General features: G+C 46.7%; 1 protein-coding gene across 1 annotated transcript in view; it reads right to left on the reverse strand.

Moving 5' to 3' along the window:
• Positions 1 to 17647, reverse strand: part of PRCC (proline rich mitotic checkpoint control factor) — a 32292-nt gene extending 14645 nt beyond the window's left edge. The window contains exons 1-2 of the mRNA XM_007976711.3: positions 16780 to 17647; positions 2674 to 2721 (exon numbers count right to left, since the gene is read on the reverse strand). Of these exons, the coding sequence (XP_007974902.1) occupies positions 2674 to 2721; positions 16780 to 17247 (516 nt within the window). The 5' untranslated portion in view covers positions 17248 to 17647. The remainder of the gene's footprint in view (positions 1 to 2673; positions 2722 to 16779) is intronic.
• Between the last annotated feature and the right edge of the window lie 8759 nt (positions 17648 to 26406).

The raw sequence follows: 26406 nt of genomic DNA on the forward strand, positions 1-26406 counted from the left end.
CTGGCTAATTTTTGTATTTTTAGTAGAGACGGGGTTTTACCATCTTGGCCAAGCTGGTCTTGAACACCTGACCTGTGATCCACCCCCTCGGCCTCCCAAAGTGCTGGGATTACAGGCGTGAGCCACAGCGCCTGGCCTAAGGGTATTTTTTAGTTACGACCATAGAATCCTACACTAGCTGACTGAAAGGGTTTTTATAAGATCATCTTTGGTTCTTTTCAGATTTACTCAGCTTGCAAATTTCCCTAATCTAACACATTACAGCTTTTTTAAAAAATATGTAATTTTAGCATGCTTAGTGCCATCATACATACAGACGTAGTTTTGTCAGCCAGAAATGAGTATATATATGCTGCATTTTTTTAATCTGAAGAAAGTCCCCTACCCTACCCAAGGAAGATCCTATAGATGTGGCATATTAGCTTGTTAATGCCAGAGTCAAGCATTTAACTTTTGATCTGTAAGCTAATTGGCCCAGCCCATTCAGAGTTCCTATTACCCAAAATAATCTCTGATTCTGCTTTCTCTATGCTAAAAGGCCAGCTTGGCCTAACTGTAGAGCTGAGGGAAATGACAATTGGAAAAACAGAATGGATACGGTCACTGTGTCACTGTCTTAGAGTACCTGTGTACTCCAGCCTTCTCAGCCAAGAAATGCCCAGAATGAATAAGACATTTGAGTCAAGCCACACACAACTGCTCATCTGGAGAGTGGGCTCTTCTTGCTGTGCGTGTGTTCACAAATTTGGGTTAGTCCAGCCTGGCCGTGCCCAGGGGCTCCGGTTCATAGGAACCAGACTGAGGTATGGGGCGGAGCACACCCTCAGGCTACCTTTGAAGTGTCCGACTTATCAGATATCTGGGGTCATGGCTACAACACTTTGCAGTCCTAGGTCCCCACTCTGCCTTAAGAGCTCACAGTTCCTCTGTCTACTCATTTCTTCCTACCACCTGGAAGACTGTTCTTTACAGTCTTTAGTCTTACAGTGGGGGCGCCTTCTGAGCCAGTCCACCTCCTTCAGGAAGCTATCCTGGTAACAGGTCTGCCTTTGCTCAGTCTCAGCACGCCAGTGTCGTCCATGACTCCTTTTTCATCCACTACAAATGCAAACACCAGCCTCGCCAGTTATCTTTCTAACTTCCACACAACTACATCCTTCTAAGACCGCTCAGAGGTGGAAGCAACATTTAACCAAGTCAGGAGAAGGGGCAGCTTCGTACCATATACTTGAATCACAAGACAGCCACTATTTTATTTCTTTTATTTTATTTTATTTTATTATTTATTTACTTATTTATTTATTTATTTTTGACAGAGTCTTGCTCTGTTGCCCAGGCTGAAGTGCAGTGGCACAATCTTAGCTCACTGCAACTTCCGTCTCCCGGGTTCAAGCGATTCTCCTGCCTCAACCTCCCGAGTAGCTGGGACAACAAGCACCCGCCACCACACCCGGCTAATTTTTGTATTTTTAGTATAAACCATGTTGGTCAGGCTGGTCTCAAACTCCTGACCTCAGGTGATCTGCCTGCCTGGACCTCCCAGTGTTGGGATTACAGGTGTGAGCCACCGTGCCAGGCAAGACAGCCACTTTATACGATCAACATCAGGTTAGAATATATAAATCACCAAGTGTGGAAGGAATGGGAAGAAACTCCTGGGGGCCAGGATAATGGTACTGAGATGAAGGGAAACAGAAGCAAACAGCAGGGAAATCATCTACTAGCACTGTCTTGTTGAGGACTTCTGGTTTCAATTACAAGGAGCTAAGTGCAGCAGTTAAGAGCTTGGACTCAATACTGGTCAGGTGCAGTGGCTCACGCCTGTAATCCCAGCACTTTGGGGAGGCCGAGGTGGGCAGATCACCTGAGGTCGGGAGTTTGAGACCAGCCTGACCAACATGGAGAAACCCCGTCTCTACTAAAAATGCAAAATTAGCCAGGTGTGGTGGCACATGCCTGTAAACCCAGCTACTCAGGAGGCTGAGGCAGGAGAATCACTTGAACTAGGAGGAAGAGGATATGATGAGCCGAGATCACGCCATTGCACTCGAGCCTGGGCAACAAGAGAGAAACTCTGTCTCAAAAAAAAAAAAAAAATTGTCAGATTGCCTGAGTCTGAATCCCAGCTCTGCCCATACTAGTTGTCTGATCTTAGGCAAATTCCTCGTTTCCTCATATGTAAAACAGAGATGATAATACTATGACTTAGGCACTATCATGAGGATGAAATCAATTAAATGCTAGTAAAGCACTTAGAACAGTGCCTAGTACATAGTAAGTGCTATTTAAATGCTTATTTTCCAGGTTAAAAATAAGATAGGGAGAAGACAGACAATTTTAACATCATTTTGACTAATCCACTTATTCTACCCTCCCTAAATAATCCTTTTACACTATATGTAATGAACTGAATTGAGTTACAATTCATCTCCCTACCACTGCCTGTCTTCCAGGAAAGGTAAGACCAGCATGTTAAAGCCAGGAACAGAGTGGAGAGGGTATAGATGCACAAGGTCTAAAGTTATAAAGAAAAACAAAGCCAAACCTAAATAGTCCTCAAATATCTGTGTTTGCTCTAAACCTAATTTGAAAACTGCTGGGTACTGTAAGTTCTGTCTTTGAGAAAATAATACAGGAAGAGAAAAAAAAAATGGTTTATGTCACAATGCTTACCTGAAGGATAGTTTTCTTCTTTGTGGGTTCATCTTCCTCAGAATCTGACTAAGAGAAAAAGAAATGAAGTAAGGCCTCACTGTTTCAGGACAGTAAAGGAAACACCTTAAATAAAGCACATAGGAAGGGTTGGACAACAGAGGCCATCTTGTCTGTGCCCCACCTCTGTCAGAGGTACACTCACCCCAGGCCCAGTCAAACAACACAGCTCCCTTCCTGATCTCAAACAGCTTCAGAGAAATCGGGGTATGCCTTGGCCCCCCTTGATTACTCAATTCCCCTGCCCTCGCAGACCTGTTGCACAGCCTTTTTGGCATCAATTTCTTTTCTGTTAAATTAAGACTATCTCCTCCCATTTGGTCCTTGGTGGAAAGGAAAAGCTATACCCATTCTTCTTCCTATAATTCTGTCCACTAGAAGATGAATGGGAATTGGCCTACAATTTCACCCAATCTCAGCTTCACTTTTAAAACCACTTATATAGACTACATAACCACAAAGCTGGGGAACTCCAGTGGGATTGAGTGGTGTGTTAACTACTCCTCTATGAGGCATTAAAGGTCAAAGCCATTGGAGAAATCCATTCCCTCTCCAAGTATGATCTATTGACTGACACAGTTGTTCATGCCCAGGAAGAAAGTAGGCAAATGATGATCGTAAGGATCTGGGGCAAGACAGAAGGTCATCTGTGTTATCCTTCTGACTCATCAGGATTGTTTCTAAGACAAGCTCTCATGCTGAAAAATAGCTACACTTTTAGCTCAATCTCAGTTCCTTGGCATCTTCAAGTCAAGGAGAACCACAAGGCATACGAATAGCAAGCTTTAACCTTTTTATTTTAAAAAATTATTCCCCCAGCCATGAAACTTAAAGCTTTCCATTTGTTCCCAGGGCCTTGGTTTGGATATCTGTAAATAAAAAAGTGATTAGGCAAGAATTTCAGATCCCATTCATCTCCAAGATTCTGTGAGAACTCAAATCCTCTGCTGTTCTATACTCGCTCCCATATCTCACAAGTTCCTTTTTGAATTTACCTGTTCCAAGGATCTTTCAATCATAATTACCTATTATATTCAAGACACTGTGCTAAGTACTGTACACAGCATTTCCTAACCAGTGTCCCAGGCAGGGCTTGGCCAGCTAGAGTCCCAGACCACTAGTCTCAGTCTGGACCATTTCCCTCAGTGTGCTTCAAAGATTCCCTGTGTGTGCCATGATATGAAAAAAGTACCTGCCCTCAAAGAATTTACAATCCAGTAAGAATAATAGGTACCCAAATCACTGTAATAAAAGGCAGTATAAGGCCGGGCACCATGGCTCACACCTGTAACTCAGCACTTTGAGAGGCCAAGACAGGTGGATCACCTGAGGACAGAAGTTTGAGACCACCCTGGCCAACATGGTGAAACCCTGTCTCTACTAAAAATACAAAAATTAGCTGGGCAAAAATTAGGTGGTGGGCGCCTGTAATCCCAGCTACTCGGGAGGCTGAGGCAGGAGAAATGCTTGAACCAGGGAAGCAGAGGTTACAATGAGCCAAGATCTTGCAATCCAGTCTGGGTGACAGAGCAAGACTCTGCCTCAAAAAACAAAATAAAATAAAAATAAAGGGCAGTATAAGATAAGAGCACGAAGTATGGTTCAAACATCCCCTCAATTAGTACTACCATTAAGGAAAACTGTACGGAGGTGCCTTAAGAAAACTAAGAATATAAATTTAGTCAGGCGTGGTGGTACACGCCTGTAGTCCCAGCTACTCAGGAGGCTGAGGTGGGTCACCTGAGCCTAGGAGGTCAAGGCTGCAGCGAGCCGTGATCATGTCACTGCATTCTACCCTGGGCGACAGAGTGAGACCTTGTCTCAAATACTAAAAATAAATAAAAATAATAAAAATTTTAAAAAAATTAACAATAGAATTTACCAAATGACAGTGTGGCACGGTGGCTTGTGCCTGTAATCCCGGCACTTTGGGAGGCCAAGGCGGGAGGATTGCTTGAGCCCAGGAGTTTGAGACCAGCCCAAACAACATGGTGAAACCCCGTCTCTACTAAAAATACAAAAGATTAGCTGGGTGTGGTGGCACATGCCTGTAATCCCAGCTACTCGGGAGGCTGAGGCAAGAGAATCGCTTGAACCCGGGAGGCGGAGGTTGCAGTGAGCCAAGATCATGCCACTGCACTCCAGCCCAGGCGACAGAGTGAAACTCTGTCTCAAAAATATAAATAAATAAAAATGCAAAAGTTAGCCAGGCGTGGTGGCACGTGCTTCTCAGGAGGCGGAGGTACAAGAATTGCTTGAACCCAGGAGGCGGAGGTTGCCGTGCGCTGAAATTGTGCCACTGGACTCCAGCCTGGGTGACAGAGCAGACAGTCTCAAAAAACAAAAAAAGAAAAAAAAATTAGACCAGGCATTTACATGGTGCCTCACACCTGTAATCCTAGCACTTTGGGAGGCCAAAATGGGAGAATCACTTGAGGCCAGGAGTTTAAGACCAGCCTGGTCAACACAATGAGACCCCCACCTCTAATTTTTTTTTTTTTTTTTTTTTAGACGGAGTCTCGCTCTGTCGCCCAGGCTGGAGTGCTGTGGCGCAATCTCGGCTGATTGCAAGCTCCGCCTCCTGGGTTCATGTCATTCTCCTGCCTCAGCCTCCCGAGTAGCTGGGACTACAGGCGCCCGCCACTGCGCCCGGCTAATTTTTTTCTATTTTTTAGTAGAGACGGGGTTTCACCATGGTCTCCATCTCCTGACCTTGTGATCCGCCCGCCTCGGCCTCCCAAAGTGCTGGGATTACAGGCGTGAGCCACCGCGCCTGGCTTTTTTTTTTTTTTTTTTTTTAAAGATGAAATAGAAAATAAAAGAGGGACCTCACTCAGAAATTTTTTACAAAATAAATAAAAATTTAAAATAGGCCCAGTCCAGTGGCTTGCACCTGTAATCCCAGCACTTTGGGAGGCCAATGAAGGCAGATCACTTGAGGTCAGGAGTTCGAGACCAGCCTGGCCAACATGGTGAAACCTCAGCTCTACAAAAAATACAAAAATTAGCTAGGCATGAGGGCAGGCGCCTTTGCCTGTAGTCCCAGTTACTCGGGTGACTGAGGCAGGAGAATTGCTTGAACCCAGGAAGCGAAGGTAACAGTGAGCACCAAGCTTGCGCCACTGCACTCCAGCCTGGGTGACAGAGCGAGACTTGGTCTCAATAATAATAATACAAATTTTTAAATTTTTAAAATTAAAAATTAGCTGGGCATGGTGATGCACACCTGTAGTCCTAGCTACTAGGGAGGCTGAGGTGAGAGGATCGCTTGAGCCTGGGAAGTGGAAGTTATAGTGAGCCAAAATTACAATGGTAAAAGAATGTACTTCATAGAAGCAGAGTACAATGGTGGTTACCACTGAGGAGATGATGGTCAAAGGGTACAAAATCTCAGACAGGAAGAAGAAGTCTGAGAGTATTTTTGAGATCTATTGCACAGTATGGTGAATATAGCTAATAATAGTGTATTATACATTTCAAAACTGCTGAGAGTGAATTTCGAATGTTCTCACCACAAAAAAAAAAAAATAAGCATTTGAAGTGACAGCTATATTAGTTTAATTATTCTACAGTATTCATAATTCTTAACATCACCATGTATCCTATAGATACAATGATAAATTGTCAACTTACAATAAAAATGTTGCATCCCCTTAAAGAATCTCCTGTTTGTATTTGTGCTTCCTTTCATGTAAGTCCTTCCCCTTGTCACTCCCACCCCTCCCATATCACTGCCACCTCTCATTCTGTTACCAATCTGTGTTCTGTACTTCCTGACTCAAAACTCCTGAGAAGTCTCTCTGATGAATCTCACCTTGCTCCTTTTCACTAGGTGTCCCTACATCACTCATTTGTTTAGGGTGGCATCATATTAATTTGGGTTCATTTGTGCCTGCTCTGTAAACATTACATTTTTCACATATATTCTTGCCTTCACTCTGACGGCAAAGGGTATTTCTTTTTTTTTTCTTTCTGGTTTTTTTTTTTTTTGAGACAGAGTTTTTTTTTTTTTTTTTTTTTTTTTTTTTTGAGACGGAGTCTCGCTCTGTCGCCCAGGCTGGAGTGCAGTGGCCGGATCTCAGCTCACTGCAAGCTCCGCCTCCCGGGTTCACGCCATTCTCCTGCCTCAGCCTCCCGAGTAGCTGGGACTACAGGCGCCGCCACCTCGCCCGGCTAGTTTTTTGTATTGTTAGTAGAGACGGGGTTTCACCGTGTTAGCCAGGATGGTCTCAATCTCCTGACCTCGTGATCCGCCCGTCTCGGCCTCCCAAAGTGCTGGGATTTTGCTCATGTTGCCCAGGCTGGAGTGTAATGGCGTGATCTCGGCTCACTGCAACCTCTGCCTCCCAGGTTCAAGCGATTCTCCTGCCTCGGCCTCCCTAGTAGCTGGGATTACAGGCGTGTGCCACCACGCCCAGCTAATTTTGTATTTTTAGTAGAGATGGGGTTTCTCCATATTGGTCAGGCTGGTCTCGAACTCCTGACCTCAGGTGATCCCCCTCCTCGGCCTCCCAAAGTGCTGGGATTACAGGCGTGAGCCACCGGGCCCGGCCCAGCAAAGGGTATTTCTTATAGTTGAATACTTCCTCCCAGTAGTCAGTACACAATGAGTTTAATTACTAACTGCTATCAAATATTTATATATATATATATATATATATATATATATATATTTTAAACCCGTAAGGGAAATCCATCTTGGTATCTAAGTGTGGGGGATAAAGGAAAGGGTGGCAAAGGAAAGCACAACCATCTACCAAGTGCTTCCTATGTATCAGGCAATTTACTCATTTTTCATTCAATCCTTATAACATTTCAAAGTAGGCATTATTATCATCTCAATTTTATGGTAAAGAAAGTAAGGCTCAGAGAGATAAAATAGGATGGGGCAGAACCAGGATCAGAACCAGTTCTAGTGCCCGTGCTTTTGCAGGAACACCACACTGAGCTGTCTGCTGCCAGGTCTGAGATTCACACTCACTAGATCCCACACGACACAGCTGAGAGAGCATGAGGCACAAAATCAGAAGCACTGGTTTGAGTCTCAGCTCTGCCCCTTACTGGCTGAGGGATCCCGCTATTTAACTTCCCCAAGCCTAAAGTGCAAATAATACTTACCCATGTCACAACCACAGGAGCTACTGTCAGTGAAAATGATACAAACTAAAATTCTAAACAAAGTTCAAAAAGTATTATTTTCTCTGGTTTGCCAAGATATCAAACTCACCCAAGAAAAGACTTAAGCACCTGGCACCTAAGCATTTTCTACCTTTTCTCTCTGTTCTAAACTAACTCTCACTGCCCCTTACAGACTCCTGACCATCTCTCTTGTCTTTTGACCATAAAGACTTATCTCCTTTCTGGCAGACCACACAGAACCACCTCACTATGGGGTATACAAGGTTTTCATGGAGTCCCCAAATACGTTTTAACTTTGACATCCTTAGGCAACAGGTCCAATGGCAACAATCTGAAATAAACAAATTTCATCCAAATTTAAGATGATTACATTTATAAAACTATACAAGCATATTCTTATTTTTCAGATCCTTTGAAAAACAAAAAGTGGCTACTCTGAGACTGTAGCAGGCAAAATGCCCCACAGCTAATAGAATTGAAGGCCAGATCCATGGTGGAAAGAAAATTCAATTTCTCTGTAAATGTCACAGACCGTTTCCATTATACTGACAACCTGAGTTTATAGTTTAAAAGCACACACAAAAAAAACCTGTACAAAGACTTCGGAACAGTCTATTTCTAGATTTAGAGGATTGCTATGGCTACTCACAATCACTCTTCTCTTTGAACACCTTTTTCCCTTAAGACATGGTCTTGCTCTGCTGTGCCCAGGCTGGAGTAGAGTGGTGCAATTACAGCTCACTGTAACCTCAAACTCCTGGTCTCAAGCAATCTTCCTGCCTCAGCTGGGACTACAGACACTTGCCCACCATGCTCAGCTATTTTATTTTTTTAATTTTTTTGTAGAGATAAAAGGCGGGGTCTCACTCTGTTGCCCAGGCTGGTCTCAAACTCCTGTCCTCAAGCAATTTACCTGCCTTGGCCTCCCAAAGTGTTGGGAGAGGCCCAGATGGGAGGATTGCTTGAGCCCAGGAGTTTGAGACAAGTCTGGGCACTGTAGACAGACCTCATCTCTACCAAAAAATTTTAAAAATTAGCTGGGCATGGTGGCTCATGCCTGTAATCCCAGCACTTTGGGAGGCCGAGGTGGGCAGATCACAAGGTCAGGAGTTCGAGACCAGCCTGGCCAATATGGTGAAACCCCATCTCTACTAAAAATACAAAAATTAGCCGGGGATGGTGGCGGGCGCCTGTAGTCCCAGCTACTCAGGAGGCTGAGGCAGGAGAATCGCTTGAACCCGGGAAGTGGAGGTTGCAGTGAGCCAAGATCATGCCACTGCATTCCAGCCTGGGTGACAGATGAGACTATGTCTCAAAAAACAAAAACAAAAACAAAAAAATTTAAATCAGCCATGGGCCTATACTCCCAGCTACTCAGAAGGCTGAGGTGGGAGGACTGCTTGAGCCAAGGAGGTCAAGGCTGAAGTAAGCTAAGACTGTGCCACTACACTCCAGGCTGGGCAACACAGCAGGACTCTGTCTCAAAAAAAAAAAAGGAAAGAAAAATGAGGCAGGAGGATCACTTGAGCCCCAGGGGATTGAGGCCAGCCCAGAGAACATCATAAGACCCCCATCTCCACAAACAAAAAAATTTTTTTCTTTTTTTTTTTTGTGAGACAGAGTCTCGCTCTGTGGCCCAGGCTGGAGTGCAGTGGCGCGATCTCAGCTCACTGCAAGCTCTGCCTCCTGGGTTCACACCATTCTCCTGCCTCAGCCTCCCAAGTAGCTGGGACTACAGGCGTCCACCACCACGCCCGGCTAATTTTTTGTATTTTTAGTAGAGACGGGGTTTCACTGCATTAGCCAGGATGGTCTTGATCTCCTGACTTTGTGATCCGCCCGCCTCAGCCTCCCAAAGTGCTGGGATTACAGGTGTGAGCCACCGCACCTGGCTTTTTTTTTTTTTTTGAGATGGAGTCTCACTCTGTCACCCAGGCGGGAGTGCACTGGCGCGATCTTGGCTCACTGCAACCTCTGTCTCCCCAGTTCAAGCAATTCTGTGCCTCAACCTCCCGAGTAGCTGGGATTACAGGCATGCGCCACCACGCCCAGCTAATTTTTATATTTTTAGTAGAGAGAGTGTTTCACCATCTTGGCCAGGCTGGTCTTGAACTCTTGACCTCGTGATCCACCCGCCTCGGCCTCCCAAAGTGCGGGGTTTACAGGCATGAGCCACCATGCCCCGCAAAAAAGTTTTTTAAAAACATAGCCAGGTACAGTAGCACATTACCGTGGTCCCAGCTACTGGGAAGACTGAGGCAGGAGGGTTGCTTAAGCCCAGGAGGTAGAGGCTGCAGTGAGCCATTATCAAGCCACTACATTCCAGCCTGGGCAACAGACTGAGACCCTGTCTCATTTAAAAAAAAAAGAAAGAAAGAAAGAAACTCTGCACCCATTAAACAGTAACTCTTTATCCTCACCTCCCCCCAGCCCCTGGTAACTGTTATTCCACTTTCTGTCTCTATGAACTTGACTTTTCTAGGTACCTCATATAAGTGGAACTATACAATATTCGTCCTTTTGTGACTGGCTTACTTTACTTAGCATAATGTCTTCAAGGTCCATCCATGTTGTAGCACGTATCAGAATTTCATTCCTTTTTTTTTTTTTTTTTCTTTGAGACGGAGTCTCGCTCTGTCACCCAAGCTGGAGTGCAGTGGCCGGATCTCAGCTCACCGCAAGCTCCATCTCCCGGGTTCGTGCCATTCTCCTGCCTCAGCCTCCCTAGTAGCTGGGACTACAGGCGCCCGCCACCTCGCCCGGCTAGTTTTTTCTATTTTTTTTAGTAGAGACGGGGTTTCACCATGTTAGCCAGGATGGTCTCGATCTCCTGACCTTGTGATCCGCCCGTCTCGGCCTCCCAAAGTGCTGGGATTACAGGCTTCAGCCACCGCGCCCGGCCTTCATTCCTTTTTAAGGCTGAATAATATCCTAACGTGTGCACATACCACATTTTATCTACTGTTGATGAACACTTGGGTTGTTGCCACCTTTGGCTACTGGGAGTATTGCTGCTATGAACACTGGCGTACAAGTATCTGTTTGAATCTCCACTTTCGATTCTTTTCACCTAGGAGTGAAATTGGTAGATCATCATTCTGTTTGTTTAACCTTTTGAGGGGGCCGGGCGCGGTGGCTCAAGCCTGTAATCCCAGCACTTTGGGAGGCCGAGACGGGCGGATCACGAGGTCAGGAGATCGAGACTAGCCTGGCTAACACGGTGAAACCCCGTCTCTACTAAAAAAATACAAAAAACTAGCCGGGCGAGGTTGCGGGCGCCTGTAGTCCCAGCTACTGGGGAAGCTGAGGCAGGAGAATGGCGTAGACCCGGGAGGCGGAGCTTGCAGTGAGCTGAGATCCGGCCACTGCACTCCAGCCTGGGCAAAAGAGCAAGACTCCGTCTCAAAAAAAAAAAAAACACCTTTTGAGGAAATGCCAACCTGTTTTCCTCAGGAGTATATTAAATGGAGGTTGTGGAGTCAACTTCTAGAGAGTGCTAAAGACCAACAAATGGCCATCTGAGTGGGTCTGTGCCATTAGATCAAGGAAGAAGGGCAATGCTAGAAACACCGAAGCATCCAGGGCTGAGAGTGTCCTCGGCCACAACAGGCACACATTGGTTTTGAGAAACAAACTGTTGAGTTTGTTAATACGAAAGTACTGTATTTCTTCTTGGCCTCACGAGAACCTGAGCCTCAATGGCCACCACTGTCCTCTCTGTTCCAGCTGCCAAGAGTGACAAGACGCACATACCCCGAGATTGCTGAGCAAGAACGGAAACAGACATTTTCCATTAAGCTAGGTCCTGTGGGATCTGCTAATCTATCAGAGCCTCATTCCCCATGGCAGCCTCTCTCTTATCTTCCCAGGCTCTGAGACACTCCCTCTCCAAAAAGCAATCACTAGCTGCCAGGACTAAAAGCCAAGGAGGAAATAACCCAAGAACAGATGCCCCCTAAGCCCCACACCTGGGGGCTCCAAACCCTAATCATTACTATTATCCCCATTTGCTAGATTCATCAACCTTTTTTACTCTTAAGTCTCAAGTACCTGCTGCTAGGATACCATTTTCACTCCCATTTTTGCACTCCTCATTTGTATTGCTTTCTGCTTTTTCAGGCTCTTCCTTCTATGTTTTCAATAGACACCCCGATAAACACAACAAATCTCATCCAGGTTCAAATACAATCGCAGCTACCCACAGACTGTGTGTTTTCAGGCAAATCACCTCTGTTCTCTAAACTTCTGATTTCTTCTTTATAAACTAAAGGTAAGTGTCAGACATTAAGCAGGTGCCCCACACATATAAGCACACTCTCCCTTCCCTTTAGCTAGGGCTAAAACTTAGCTAAATCCACTGCAGGCAATTCTTATTTGGTTACTAGAAGTGACAAAAATTAGTGAAATATGCCTCAGAGCTTCAAATTTTCTACTATCTGGGTAAACAATCTGAAAGTGGTGATAAATACTAATCCAGATAACCCTAAAATTTCTGTGTGCTTTGGAATACGCATTATATGATAGAAAACTCTTCCAGCAGACTTATTCTTCTGATTTTGGTTTTTCATACGCTAGGGGAAGTCTGCCTCCCCTAAGCCTATGAAATCAACCAGTGTAGCTTGGGTCACAGCAAGAAGGGAAAAAGAAGGGATGATTATCCATTCTATGGATCATTCCTAATTCCTCACAAAAATCAAAAACTGACTGAATTTAATTTTGGAATACACCTGGAGGGAGAATTTGGTACTACCCTGACTACAGATGATTGGGTAATATGACCCAAATCAAATCAACCAAATTCTCACTCCAGGAAAACCAGAATTGAGACTACCATCGTAGTTCAATCTGGACTGATCTCTAAAAGGAAAGAAATAAAAACCAAGGTGTGGGTGACCATCTTTCACCTACAACAAAGGTTAAGAAGCTAATCTGCAGAGGAATAATGAATCCGCAGAGAAAAAAAACCAAGGTGTGGGTGGCCATCTTTCACCTACAACAAAGGTTAAGAAGCTAATCCGCAGAGAAATAATGAATCAAGGCCAGGAGCAGTGGCTCACGCCTGTAACCCCAGCACTTTGGGAGGCCAAGGCAGGCAGATCAGTTGAGCCCAGGAGTTTGAGACCAGCCTTGGCAACATGGTGAAACTTCATCTCTACTAAAATTACAAAAATTAACCAGTCTCATAATCTGGTCTCAAAATAAATAAATCAATATATTAAAATTTAAAAATAAAATAAAAAATTTTTTAAATAAATCAAATGTGCAAAGAACAGCTGTGTAGAGATCCCCAACAGATCTCAGGTTCCTGATGCAGGTTCCTTCTGAGGTACCACGGTATATTTATGATGCATTACCATTTAAGGCCAGGCATGGTGGCTCACATCTGTAATCCCAGCACTTCGAGAGGCCAAGGCAGAAGGGCTGCTTGAGCTCAAGAGTTCAAGACCAGCCTGGGCAACATAGCGAGACAACGTCTCCATTTATTTAAAAAAGAAAAGAAGAAGAAAAAAAAAAAACATTTAAACTAGCTTGAGCTGGCTTCTAACACTTGCAACAAATGAAATCTAATCCCCAATCTGCTCTGCCTTCCGTATTCCCTCAATAAATAGCAACACCACCCCCCAGCTGCCTGAGGCAAAATGCAGTGGGGGTCAACCTTGAATCCTCTCCTTAGTGTAACATCTAATCAATCCTCCAGTCTTACCACTTCCCCCTCCTAAATGTACCTCGATGCTCCAGTTCTCTCCATCCCCTAGTTCATCAACCAGGCCACCAGCCTCTCACATTCTGCCAGTCTTGCTCCCTCCAAGTTTCTTACCACTCTGTGATCAGAGATTTCTTGCCTTTAAGGGGTCTTCACTACCCCCAAATAAGGTAGAAAGACCCTAGCATGGCATCCAAGGCCCATTATCCGGCCTCAGCCTCTCTCTCTCTAGCCCCATTCTCTCAGCACTCCCCACCCTCTCAAATGCTCCAGCCACTGTGCTTAACTCACCTGAGGTTCCCTGAAAGCGTTCTCCCTCTTTGTCCTCCAAGCTTTTATACATTGTTTCCTCTGCTGTGCTGCTCCCACACTACCCTTTCATCAGCCTTATCTCTGCTTAGACATCTCCCCCTAGAGGGCTCCCCAACCTCCCAAGACTGGACTAATGCCCACTAGGTGTACTCCAATGGCACCAGCTTATCGCGGTCCTCTGCCTTTATCTAAAATCTATTTCCTTCTGTTTTCTCCAGTAGATCATAAGCTCCTTTTGGGCTGGGGCTATCATGTTCACTACTGTACATTCTTAGCTCCAGGTACAAAGAAAGAGCTCAATATCAATTGAATGAAATAGTTGAGAGTTAATTACTTCTAATTACTTCTACTTCACCACCAAACTCTAAAGGGAAATTATTTACTTAAGGAAACCTAATTCATTCTTTCAACTGCGTACTAAGAGCCTACTAAGTGTAAGACATAGAGCTCAGAACTGGAGGGGCTTAGAACTGGAGGGGCACAGCTCTTTTAAAGACAATGGTTGGCTGACGCGGTGGCTCACGCCTGTAATCCCAGCACTTTGGGAAGCCAAGGTGGTCAGATCACCTGAGGTCAGGAGTTCAAGACCTGCCTGACCAACAAGGAGAAACCCCAGTCTCTACCAAAAATACAAAATTAGCTGGGCGTGGTGGCGCACGCCTGTAATCCCAGGTACTCTACTCGGGAGGCTGAGGCAGGAGAATTGCTTGAACCCTGGAGGCGGAGGTTGCGGTGAGCCGAGATTGTGCCATTGCACTCCAGCCTGGGCAATGAACGAAACTACATCTCAAAAGATAAATAAAGACAAAGGTTACCATCACCTGACCATCTTGAACATTCTTAGGCTACCTTTCTGCAGGAATTACGTGTTCCAAGAACAAAAAGAGCAACTTGAACAGAACAAAAATGGGAAACTCAACCAGCAAGGGCTAGGACTTTAATTAGCCATGTCACTGTTCACTTCAGAAATTTAGTGAATGCTTACAAAGGAGGGAGTGTTAGGAGTCTTCAGCGTTTTCTGCCACCTCAGCCACCTTAAATGGCAGATTCTACATCCTCTCCCAACTTTCTATAATGCTGCCTTCACAGCGCTAGAAATGAGCCTTTCCATGTCCGTGTAGACTGTTTTTATTTGTCTCATTCAGGGATCCTTCCATGTTCCAGGTTAAATCAAAGCCAAGGTAAGTTTCCATGGAGCAATAAAAGGCTTTTTTTTGGATCCTAGACTTAGGATGACAGACTCTCAGGTGTGCAAGAAGAGGGAAATAAAATGGAAGAAAGTGACCAGGCGCGGGGGCTCACGCCTGTAATCCCAGCACTTTAGGAGGCCAAGGCGGGTGGATCACGAGGTCGGGAGATCGAGATCATCCTGGCTAACACAGTGAAACCCCGTCTCTACTAAAAATAGAAAAAAATTAGCCGGGTGTGGCACAGGCGCCTGTAGTCCCAGCTACTGGGGAGGCTGAGGCAGGAGAATGGAGTGAACCCGGGAGGCGGAGCTTGCAGTGAGCCGAGATCGCGCCACTGCACTCCAGCCTGGGAGACAGAAGGAGACTCTGTCTCAAAAAAAAAAAAAAAAAAAAAAAGAAGAAAGTTTCCAACAAGATGGGGGGGGGGAAACTCTGCAACCTCCTTCCATGAAGAATCCATATTGGAGTTCTTTCACTCATAAAACATCCATGGGAGTATTCAGTATGTGCCAGACACTGTTGTAAGTACTAGGATTATAGCAGTGAATTTCTTTTGTAATCCCTGTCTTCATGGAGTTTATATACTAGTGGGAGGATAGATGATGTTAAGTGCAATGGAGAAAAATAAAACAAAGAGCAATGGGGAGGAGGTTATAGGAGGTTGCAATTTAAATAACAGGCTAGAGAAGTCCGCACAGAAAACAGGCCTTTTAGGCCAAGTGAGGTGAGGGAGAGAACATTAGGATATCTGAGGGAAGAAATTTAAGGAACAGCAGGTTCAAAGAATGAAAATGGCTCCTAGGCAGAGCTGGGAGTCTGAAGAAAAGCAAAGGCAATAAATTTCTCTCTGGTAAGTAATTCTAAGCAGTTCCTGCTCCCAGGCTTAATCTCTCCTTTATCTCCAAAGCCCTCACTCCAGAAGCCTTGTATTTTTCCACTGTCACATACAGAAACAGGTAAGACTCGCTGCCTCTTCTAGAAACAGTACCCAAGCATCCTAATTCACCTAGCTTTGACCATGGCTAAATGGTGAAAATGAGGCACAGATCTGAGGTTCAGAGAGACTGAACCTTCATCTTCACTCTGCCCTTTACCAGGTAAAATCGTGCATGCTGGACACCTGTTTCTCATCTGTAAAACAATAGTATGTTACCTCCCAGAACTCTGTAATAATTGAAAGAAAGGACCAATGAACGGCAAACCATCTGCACTCAACAAACATTCGATTTCTCCTCTAACTCCCCTCAAAAACAGAATCCAAGATTACTATCATTTTCCTCCAGGCCTGACGTTTTTGAGTTCAGAGGCAAGGAAAAGATTTGTCCCAGATGTTCGGCAAAGGTTCAGGAGCCCTGTCTCCTGTCATTCCTCAGGTGCCAGATTTCATCCTATTCTCAGGAGGAGGAAAGGGGAAAAAGCCGGACTGAGGTGAAGATGCAGAGAGGGAGCGGATCCAAGTGTCCCTAGGCCTGTCAGTACCAGGTGATGATGACATGTGACCTTCTGCAGGCAAGCCCAGCTTCAGGAAACCCACATGGGCAAACACCCAAACTCCCCGAAGTTGACCAACTTCAGCTCAATTAATCACATTATAAGAGGATTCCAGTGGCCTTGAATCCACGGATGTGTTTGTGGGAAGGAGTTCCGAAATCTCCACATGTCCCTCCTACCGCCGACTCAAACCCGATGGACAGTTTGGGGGTGCCTTCCCCGGATACTCACATCTCCCTTATGCAACTCCGGCGCCGCGATCTTCACGGGCTCTTTCCTCTTCTTTGGCTTGGGAAGCCCCAGCGGGGGGCCGGCACCGCCAATTGGAGGGGGCAGACTGAGGCCAGGGCCTCGGGGCGAGGGCAACCCCAATCCCAGTCCCTCCCCAACTCCCGCCGCTTCAGCCGGGCTCACGCCTGGAGGTGGGGGGAAGCCTCCCAGGCCGAAGGGCAAGGGGGGAGGAGGCTGAAGCCTGGGGTCTGCGGTGGGTGGGGGAAGCAACAGCGGCGGGGGAAAGGCTGGGGCCAGCATCTGAGGGGGCGGAGGCAGCAAGGCCGGGCCCTTGGGCGCAGGGAGAGAAGCGAACAAGCCCCCTAAAGCGGGCCCAGATGTAGGGGCCACCGCCTCCTCTTCCTCCGGCTCGGGCTCAGCCTCATCCGGCTCGCTCTCATCGCTGCTGGCGTAAGCAACCAGCGACATGGCGCCTCCCGCGTTTGGGGCGCCCTTGCCGGCAGATGAGGCCTACTTGAGACCGGGGATGCCTGGAGGCCTAGTAGGCCCCGCCACCTGGCGGGGCGGGGAATCGAAAAGTCCGCCTGCTCCGTACTCTAGGGCTAGCCGCGGCAGAAGCTCATGGCTACGGCTGATTTCCACCGAATAAGGCGTCCCTCTTCACTTAAGCTCCTAGTCCCGGGCAACTACACACAGCTAATGGCCGCCGAGTCACTCCGCCTCCTCCTTGCCTCACCAATAGAGGAACTACAACTCCCAGAGAACCCTTTGGACATAGCCCGATTCTTTGTCGCAGGGATCTCAGCGCAAGACACGGCGGGAGTTGGAGTCCGAGGAAGGATTTAGGCGAGAGCCGAGAGAGATAGAAGAGAAACCCGCCTCTGACGCAGGGACACTTGGGGTGAGTAGTTTTTTTCGTCGCCTAACAATTCCGAGGTGACTACAAGCCCCACCGGTCACCACGGCAGTCACCGAGACGCATAAGAGAGCATTTCGGTACTTGAAGTTCCCTAGGGTAGCCCCTTGGCCACTAAGATTTCTGGGAGATGTGGTGCTCTTAGAGACTGCAAGTGACGTCGGGAACGAAAGGGAGTCTGGGAAGCTGGCGGATTAGGGAAAATTGCTTAAAGGGAAAGTGATCTGTAAATGAACTGGTGAAGCTTCCCCGTCGGCTGGGGCTGGGAATTAGAGTAAAACATACCAAAAAGAGCAAGGGCCCAAGGGACTCGTACGAAATTGGGCTGCAAGCCAGAAATAAGCGAGGCTGCAGGCCTAATAATAAGTATCTAAGATTTGAAATAAATGTGATGTAAGAAGGAGGAGGTGATCTCCCTCACCAGGATTGGGGTGCGCATCCGGGAGCACACCTTACCCTGGAGCCTGGGGCCTGGCCTCCCTCTGCAGCAACCAGTGAGACAAAGATGGGCAAGGCCCTAGCAGCCCCGGCCAGGTACTTGAGGTTAATCCCTTCTCAGCTCAGTGGGGTAAAGGGCTACCGTTCTGAGGAATCACTTGAGTCCGTCCTACCTGGGTGTGCCTCCCACCTATCCATTTGCAGGGGTCCTTTGCATTCCTTTACGTCTGTGAGTTTTGTCTCTTATGGCTTTGGGTGTGACCTTGTTACATCTGTCTCTGTAAGTGCTCTTCCTTTCCATCCATGTTTATAGGTGTCCTTTTCCAGCCCATTTATGTCTGCTTGTAATGATCTGCTGTGCGCCTGTCCTTCCCTGTCCGCTTGTCATTTTGTATCCTTTTCTTGTTTACCCATCTCTGCCCCTTCCTGTCTGCCTGTGACTGAGTGCCCTCTACTTGTCTGCCCTGTATGTGTGTGTCCTTTACATGCTAATCCATCTCTGTGTGGGCACCATCTCCCTGTTCCCAGATTGCAGAAAATTATATTGAGCAAAGTCAGAGAAAAGGCTGTTGAAGTTTTGGGAGGAGGCTGAAGAGAAAATTGGAAAGATTGATGAGGAAGGACAATGATGACCACAATGCAGAGAGATAGTGAAAGGCCCAAGCTTGAATCCTCTTATCAGAGGAGCCTGATATGGGGCCCCTCCTCCCCAGTCTCTCCAGCCTTCAGAGACAAACTCCATGATGCCTTCTCTATGAAGGCTCCTTAGAGCTATCTCCTTGCACAATGCTGATTTCTAAAACCTGCTTTCAAATCTAGGTTCCCTAACGTACTCTGGTGACTTTGTGCCGTCACTTCTCTTCTCTGAGTCTCACTTTCCTCCTTTGAAAACTGGATAAAGTAGGCCGGGCGTAGTGGCTCACGCTTGTAATCCCAGCACTTTGAGAGGCCAAGGCGGGTGGATCACGAGGTCAGGAGTTCGAGACCAGCCTTGCCAAGATGGTGAAACCCCGTCTCTACTAAAAATACAAAAATTAGCTAGGTTCGGTGGCAGGCGCCTGTAAGCCCAGCTACTCGGGAGGCTGAGGCAGGAGAATCGCTTGAACCCGGGAGGTGGAGGTTGCAGTGAACCAAGATGGCACCACTGTACTCCGGCCCAGGCAACAGTGCAAGACTCCGTTCCGTCTCAAAAAAAAAAAAGAGAGAGAGAGAGAAAGAAAGAAAGAAAAATGGATAAAGTAGGTCGGGCATGGCAGCTCATGCCTGTATCCAAGCACTTTGGGAGGCCGAGGCGGGCAGATCTCCTGAGGTTGGGAGTTTGAGACCAAAGTGACCAACATGGAGAAGCCCCGTTTCTACTAAAAATACAAAAATTAACCGGGTGCAGTGGTGGGCGCCTGTAATCCCAGCTACTCAGGAGGCTGAGGCAGGAGAATCACTTTGGGAGGTGGAGATTGTGGTGAGCCGAGATCACACCATTGCACTCCAGCCTGGGCAACAAAAGCGAAATTCAGTCTCAAAAAAAAAAAAAAATGAAGTATTATGGAGCCCTATCCTTTCTGTGAGAAAAGCCTGATATTTAACACACAGTGAAATGATTTAGAGCTAAGAAAAATGATTGTCCTTGTTGTCAACACATCTTGCCACCTTGCAGAGAAGCCCCTAAGGGACAGGGATCTGTCTCAAGTGTTTTCTTTTTTTTTTTTTTTTTTTGGAGATAGAGTCTTGTACTGTTGCCCATGCTGGAGTGCAGTGGCGCAATCTCGGCTCACCGCAACCTCTGCCGCCCAGCTTCAAGCGATTCTTGTGCCTCAGCCTCCCAAGTAGCTGGGATTACAGGTGTGCACCACCATGCCCAGCTAATTTTTGTATTTTTTAGTAGAGATGGGGTTTCACCATGTTGGCCAGGCTGTGTTTAACAAATGTTTTCTAAGCGGGGTCCCCTTACTGTGAAAATTAATGATTCACCTTATTGGTTATAAATCCTCAAAAAGTTGTTTTCAAGCAAGAAATTGATAATAGAAACCTCATGATAGTGAAGGAAAGGGGATTTATTTCTCATTATGTACCATTTTATACCTTTAGAAATTTGTAACTGTGCAAGGCCAGGTGCGGTGTCTCATGCCTGTAATCCCAGCACTTTGGGAGGCCAAGGCGGGCAGATCACCTGAGGTCAAGAGTTCAGACCAGCCTGCCCAACATGGAGAAACCCCGTCTCTAATAAAAATATTAAAAGTTAGCCGGGTGTGGTGGCAGGCACCTGTAATCCCAGCTACTCAGGAGGCTGAGGCAGGAGAATCGCTTGAACCCAGGAGGTGGAGGTTTCAGTGAGCCAAGATCATGCCACTGCATTCCAGCCCAAAAAAAAAAAAAAAAGACAAGAAAAGAAAACAAAAAAAAAAAAAAGAAAGTTTTAACTGCACACAGTGGTTCACGCCTGTAATCCCAGCACTTTAGGAGGCCAAGGTGGGAGAATCCTTTGAGTCTAAGAGTTAGAGACCAGGCGTGGTAAAACCTTGTCTCTACAAAAAAAAAAAAAAAAAAAAAAAAAAACCGGAAAAAAAAAAGCCAGGCATGGGCTTGGTGGTACAGACCTGTAGTCTCACCTCGTTGGGGAGGGCTGAAACAGGAGGATCGCTTGAGCCTGGGAGGTTGAGACTGCAGTTTGCAGTGAGCCGAGGTCGCACCACTGCACTCCAGCCTGGGTGACAGAGCATGACCCTGTCTCAATAAAAATTTTAAGGGATAGAAATTTAGGCCGGGCGCAGTAGCTCATGCCTGTAACCCTAACACTTTGGGAGGCCGAGGCGTGCGGATTGCCTGAGCTCAGGAGTTCGAGACCAGCCTGGGCAACACGGGTGAAACCCCGACTCTACTAAAAATACAAAAAAGTTAGCTGGGCGTGGCAGCGTGCGCCTGTAGTCCCAGCTACTTGGGAGGCTAAGGCGGGAGAATTGCTTGAACCTGGGAGGCGGAGGCTGTAGTCAGCCAAGATCACGCCACTGCACTCCAGCCTGGACAACAGAGCAAGCCTCCGTCTCAAAAAGAAAAAAAAAAAAAGAATAGAAATTTGTAACTGGTACATCTATGACCCTTTCAAAAGTAATCATAATAAAAGTTTTCCAGTAAAAGAGAATGAAATGAATAAACATATATGTTTCCCTCCTAAAACCCTACTGAAACATCAGTAAAGATTTTTTTGAAAAGGCATTAAAGATCGTTTTAAAAAACTTAAACCCACAAAGATGGAGAGTTCAGAAGAGAAGACAACACAGTAACAACATTTTGGAAGGTGGAAAAGAGACGCACCAGAGATAATTGGGCACATCCAAGAGAGCTGAGAACCAAGGTGGCCTTGGGAAATGCTGAGAATCAATGTTTAGAGTCTGATACCAGGGAGTCCCCCTACAAACTCCCAACCAGATCACCCTGATAGAAAGGTTTTTCTTTTATTTTTTTTGAGACAGGGTTTCACTCGTTGCCCAGGCTGGAGTGCAATGGCGCGGCCTTGGCTCACCACAACCTCCGCCTCCCAGGTTCAAGTGATTCTCCTGCCTCAGCCTCCCGAGTAGCTGGGATTACAGGTATATGCCACTATGCCCGGCTAATTTTTGGTTTTTCTTTTTTTTTTTTTTTTTTGAGACAGAGTCTTGCTCTGTCGCCCAGGCTGGAGTGCAGTGGCGCGATCTCAGCTCACTGCAAGCTCCGCCTCCCAGGTTCACCATTATCCTGCCTCAGCCTCCCGAGTATCTGGGACTATAGGTGCCTGCCACCACACCCAGCTGATTTTTTGTATTTTTAGTAGAGACGGGGTTTCACCATGTTAGCCAGGATGGTCTCAATTTCCTGACCTCGTGATCCGCCCGCCTTGGCCTCCCAAACTGCCAGGATTACAGACATGAGCCACCACGCCCGGCCAATGTTTTGCATTTTTAGTAGAGACGGAGTTTCTCCATGTTGGTCAGGCTGCTCTCGAACTCCCGACCTCAGGTGATCCGACCACCTCAGCCTCCCAAAGTGCTGGGATTACAGGCGTGAGCCACCGTGCCTGGTCATGATGTAAAGTTTTTAGTATGACAAGCCCCAACCAGGTACTCAGAGGTACAAAGTGGCTTTTCTAGCCCACTTCTGTTATACATGAGCAGGAATCAAGGGTTATATATTGAGGAAAGCCTCTAATAAAAATAATAGAGATAAAACAAACAGGCTACTCTGCCCAGCTAAATTTTTTTATTTTTAGTATAGACAAGGTCTCACTAAAGAGGCTACCAGCCTCTTGACGAGGCTCATCTTGAGCTCCTGAGGTCAAGCAATCCTCCTGCCTCAGCCTCCCAAAATGCTGGGATTACAGGATTACAGGCAGGAGCCACCATGCTCGGCCTGTTTTCTTTTTCCTTATATGAAACTGTTGCCAGGTGCGGTGGCTCAAGCCTGTAATCCCAGCACTTTAGGAGGCTGAGACGGGCGGATCACGAGGTCAGGAGATCGAGACCATCCTGGCTAACACAGTGAAACCCCGTCTCTACTAAAAAATACAAAAAAATAGCCGGGCGAGGTGGCAGGCGCCTGTAGTCCCAGCTATAGGGAGGCTGAGGCAGGAGAATGGCGCAAACCCGGGAGGCGGAGCTTGCAGTGAGCTGCAATCCGGCCACTGCACTCCAGCCTAGGCGACAGCTCGAGACTCCCTCTCAAAAAAAAAAAAAAAAAGAAACTGTTGTTCATGTAATTGTTTTCCTATTGTTCGTCCTTTTCTTTATTGATTTGTAAGAGTTTTTTTAGTGTCTTGAGATAGATAGATAGATAGATAGATAGATAGATAGATAGATAGATATTTTTTTTTTTTCTTAATTCAGGATCTCACTGTGACATCCAGGTGAGAGTGCAGTGGCGCTATCTGAGCTCACTGCAGCCTCGACCTCCCCAGCTCAAGCAATCCTCCCACCTCAAGCAATCCTCCCACCTCAGCCTCAGGAGTAGCTGGGACCTTACAGACCCATTGCCACCAAGCCTGGCTAATTTTTGTATTTTTAATTTTTTTTTTTTAATAATTTTTTTTTGGGGGCCGGGCGCGGTGGCTCAAGCCTGTAATCCCAGCACTTTGGGAGGCCGAGACGGGCAGATCACGAGGTCAGGAGATAGAGACCATCCTGGCTAACACGGTGAAACCCCGTCTCTACTAAAAAATACAAAAAACTAGCGGGCGAGGTGGCGGGCGCCTGTAGTCCCAGCTACTCGGGAGGCTAAGGCAGGAGAATGGCGTGAACCCGGGAGGCGGAGCTTGCTGTGAGCGGAGATCCGGCCACTGCACTCCAGCCTGGGTGACAGAGCGAGACTCCGTCTCAAAAAAAAGAATTAAAAAATAAATAAATAAATAAATAAATAAACAAATTTTTTTTTTTTTTTTTTTTTTGAGACAGAGACTCTGTCGCCAGGCTGGAGTGCAGTAGTGCGATTTCGTCTCACTGCAACCTCCGCCTCCTGGGTTCAAGCATTTCTCCTGCCTCAGCCTCCCGAGTAGCTGGGACTATAGGCACGTGCCACCACACCCAGCTAATTTTTGTATTTTTAGTAGAGCCGGGGTTTCACCATGTTGGCCAGGATAGTCTTGATCTCTTGACCTCGATATCCACCCACCTCGGCCTCCCAAAGTGCTGGGATTACAGGTGTGAGCCACCGCGTCCGGGCTTTTTTTTATTTTTTATTTTTTGGAGACAGAGTCTCACTCTGTTGCCCAGTCTGGAGTACAGTGGCACAATCTCAGCTCACTGCAACCTCCGCTTCCTGGGTTCAAGTGATTCTCCTGCCTCAGCCTCTCGAGTAACTGGGATTACAGGCATGTTCCACCACGCCCGGTTAATTTTTGTATTTTTAGTAGAGAGAGGGTTTCACCATGTTGGCCAGGCTGGTCTCAAACCCGACCTCAGCTGATCCCCCTACCTCTGCTTCTCAGTGTGCTGGGATTACAGGCGTGAGCCACTGCGCCCTGCCTGTATTTTTTTGTAGAAACATTTTTGCCATGTAGCCCAGGTCTTGAACTCCTGAGCTCAAGCGATCTGCCTGCCTCAGCCAAAGTGCTGGGATTATAGGCGTGCGCCACTGCGCCTGGCCTCTTGATATAATCTTATTTTGGTTTCCATGTATACTTTGAATTTTAAAGATACTGGGAGGGAAAAAAAAAAAAGCTTGGGGGAAAAAAGCAAGGAGAGGTCAGGGAAGGATAAAATTTGGAGAAAAATAAAAGCTCACAAACAGGAACGATGAAGTCAGAGCAGGATCAGGGCGTGTCAGGGTGACTGACAGCCCCCAGGGCTGAAGAGCAAAGGACTCATGGATGAGCCTCTTTCTCGTCCTGGCCAGCCACCTGTCATTGTCATCTTTAGAACTACTCCCATCCCCCAACACTCATCCAGGGCCTGGCACACACCTAACAATGCCCAAGGCTTATATGTGAGAGTGAATAAATGAATGACCGGGTGAATGAGTGAAGCCCTGAGCCCATAGGCAATGTGGTGGCAGAAATGGCCTTTCAGCCCCCACCCTGCCATCTGTCCTCTACAGAACCACAATCAGCCTCCACCAGCCTGGCCAGAGCTACTGCCCAGCATGTGGGGAGGCTACCTCTACCCTGAGAGAGAGGGCTCAATCTTATTAGTCCAGAAAAGAGGACTTGGCCCCTCCTCACTCACATGCCTTCCTGAGTCCTCTCCTCCCCAGGCCTCTGTCCCCAGTGTCTCACCAGCAACACCCTTGTGGGAAAGGGCTGAAGAGTATGACCAGGCCTGCTCAGAGCCATGGCAAATCTGTTGGCCTGACTCTGACCGCACATCACATTACTTTAATCTCCAGGGACCACGGGAATGCAGACATACCTGGGGGCTGTGGCTGTACAGAATGGTGGGCTTCTCATCTAACATATGGCACCTGTCTGTAGGCAGCAAAGTTACTTCCAGTACTGCTTGTCAGCAAACTCCTGCAAACAATATTGCTATGACTGGCCTTATATCTTTTTCACTTTGCAAAGTGGAAAGAAAAATGGTGAGAGATCCTCACTCCTGAATAAGATGAAACGTATGCAGTATTATTTACTACTGCATTGTCTGTGTTATCAAAAGAAACAACCTAAATGCCCATCAACAGGGGACTGGTTAAATAATGTGTAATAGTTCCAGTCCTGGGATGCAAGTAAAATAACAATTTATGATACAGAAACATTGTAAACTATTACCATTAAAATGAATGGGGTGGGCCGGGCGTGGTGGCTCAAGCCTGTAATCCCAGCACTTTGGGAGGCCGAGATGGGTGGATCACGAGGTCAGGAGATTGAGACCATCCTGGCTAACACGGTGAAACCCCGTCTCTACTAAAAAAATACAAAAAGCTAGCCGGGCGTGGTGGGCGCCTGTAGTCCCAGCTACTCGGGAGGCTGAGGCAGGAGAATGGCGTAAACCCAGGAGGCAGAGATTGCAGTGAGCTGAGATCCGGCCACTGCACTCCAGCCTGGGTGACAGAGCGAGACTCCATCTCAAAAAAAAAAAAAAAAAAAAAAATGAATGGGGTGGCAGGGCACAGTGGGGTGTGGTGGCTCACGCCTGTAATCCCAGCACTTTGGGACACTGAGGTGGGCAGATCACAAGGTCAGGAGTTTCAGACCAGCCTGACCAACATGGTGAAACCCCATTTCTACTAAAAATACAAAAATTAGCTGGGCATGGTGGCATGCACCTGTAATCCCAGCTACCCGGGAGGCTGAGACAGAAGAATCACTTGAACCTGGGAGGTGGAGGTTGCGGTGAGCAGAGACCGTGCCACCGCACTCCAGCCTGGGCGCGCCACTGCACTCCAGCCTGGGTGACAGAGTGAGACTCCTTCTCAAAAAATAAAACAAAAAAAGAATGGAGTATGGGGTGGATCTTTATGTACTAATATGGAGTCTCAAAATATATTGCTGAGTAAAAAAGAGCAAAGTGTATATGGTGTGTCACAATTTGTGTAAAGGAAATAGATATCTCTGCATTTGCTTGAAAATTAGAAATAATATTACTGGAAGAATACACACAAAATTAGTAATATTTCTGCCTCTAAGGAGAAAACTGGGTTGTAAGGGAGAGGGGTAACATGGAGATGACTTTTCAGTAAATCACTCCCTTTACCTCCTAAAGTTTGCATCATTGGCATGTATTACCTACACAAAACATTAAGCCAGATTTTAAAGATGGTGGCCTGGAACTCATGAAGATCTTCAGGTGCTTTGACCGCTTCCTGCCCTACTAAGG

The sequence above is a fragment of the Chlorocebus sabaeus genome, chromosome 20 (genome assembly GCF_047675955.1).
Source record: "Chlorocebus sabaeus isolate Y175 chromosome 20, mChlSab1.0.hap1, whole genome shotgun sequence".
NCBI lineage: Eukaryota > Metazoa > Chordata > Mammalia > Primates > Cercopithecidae > Chlorocebus > Chlorocebus sabaeus.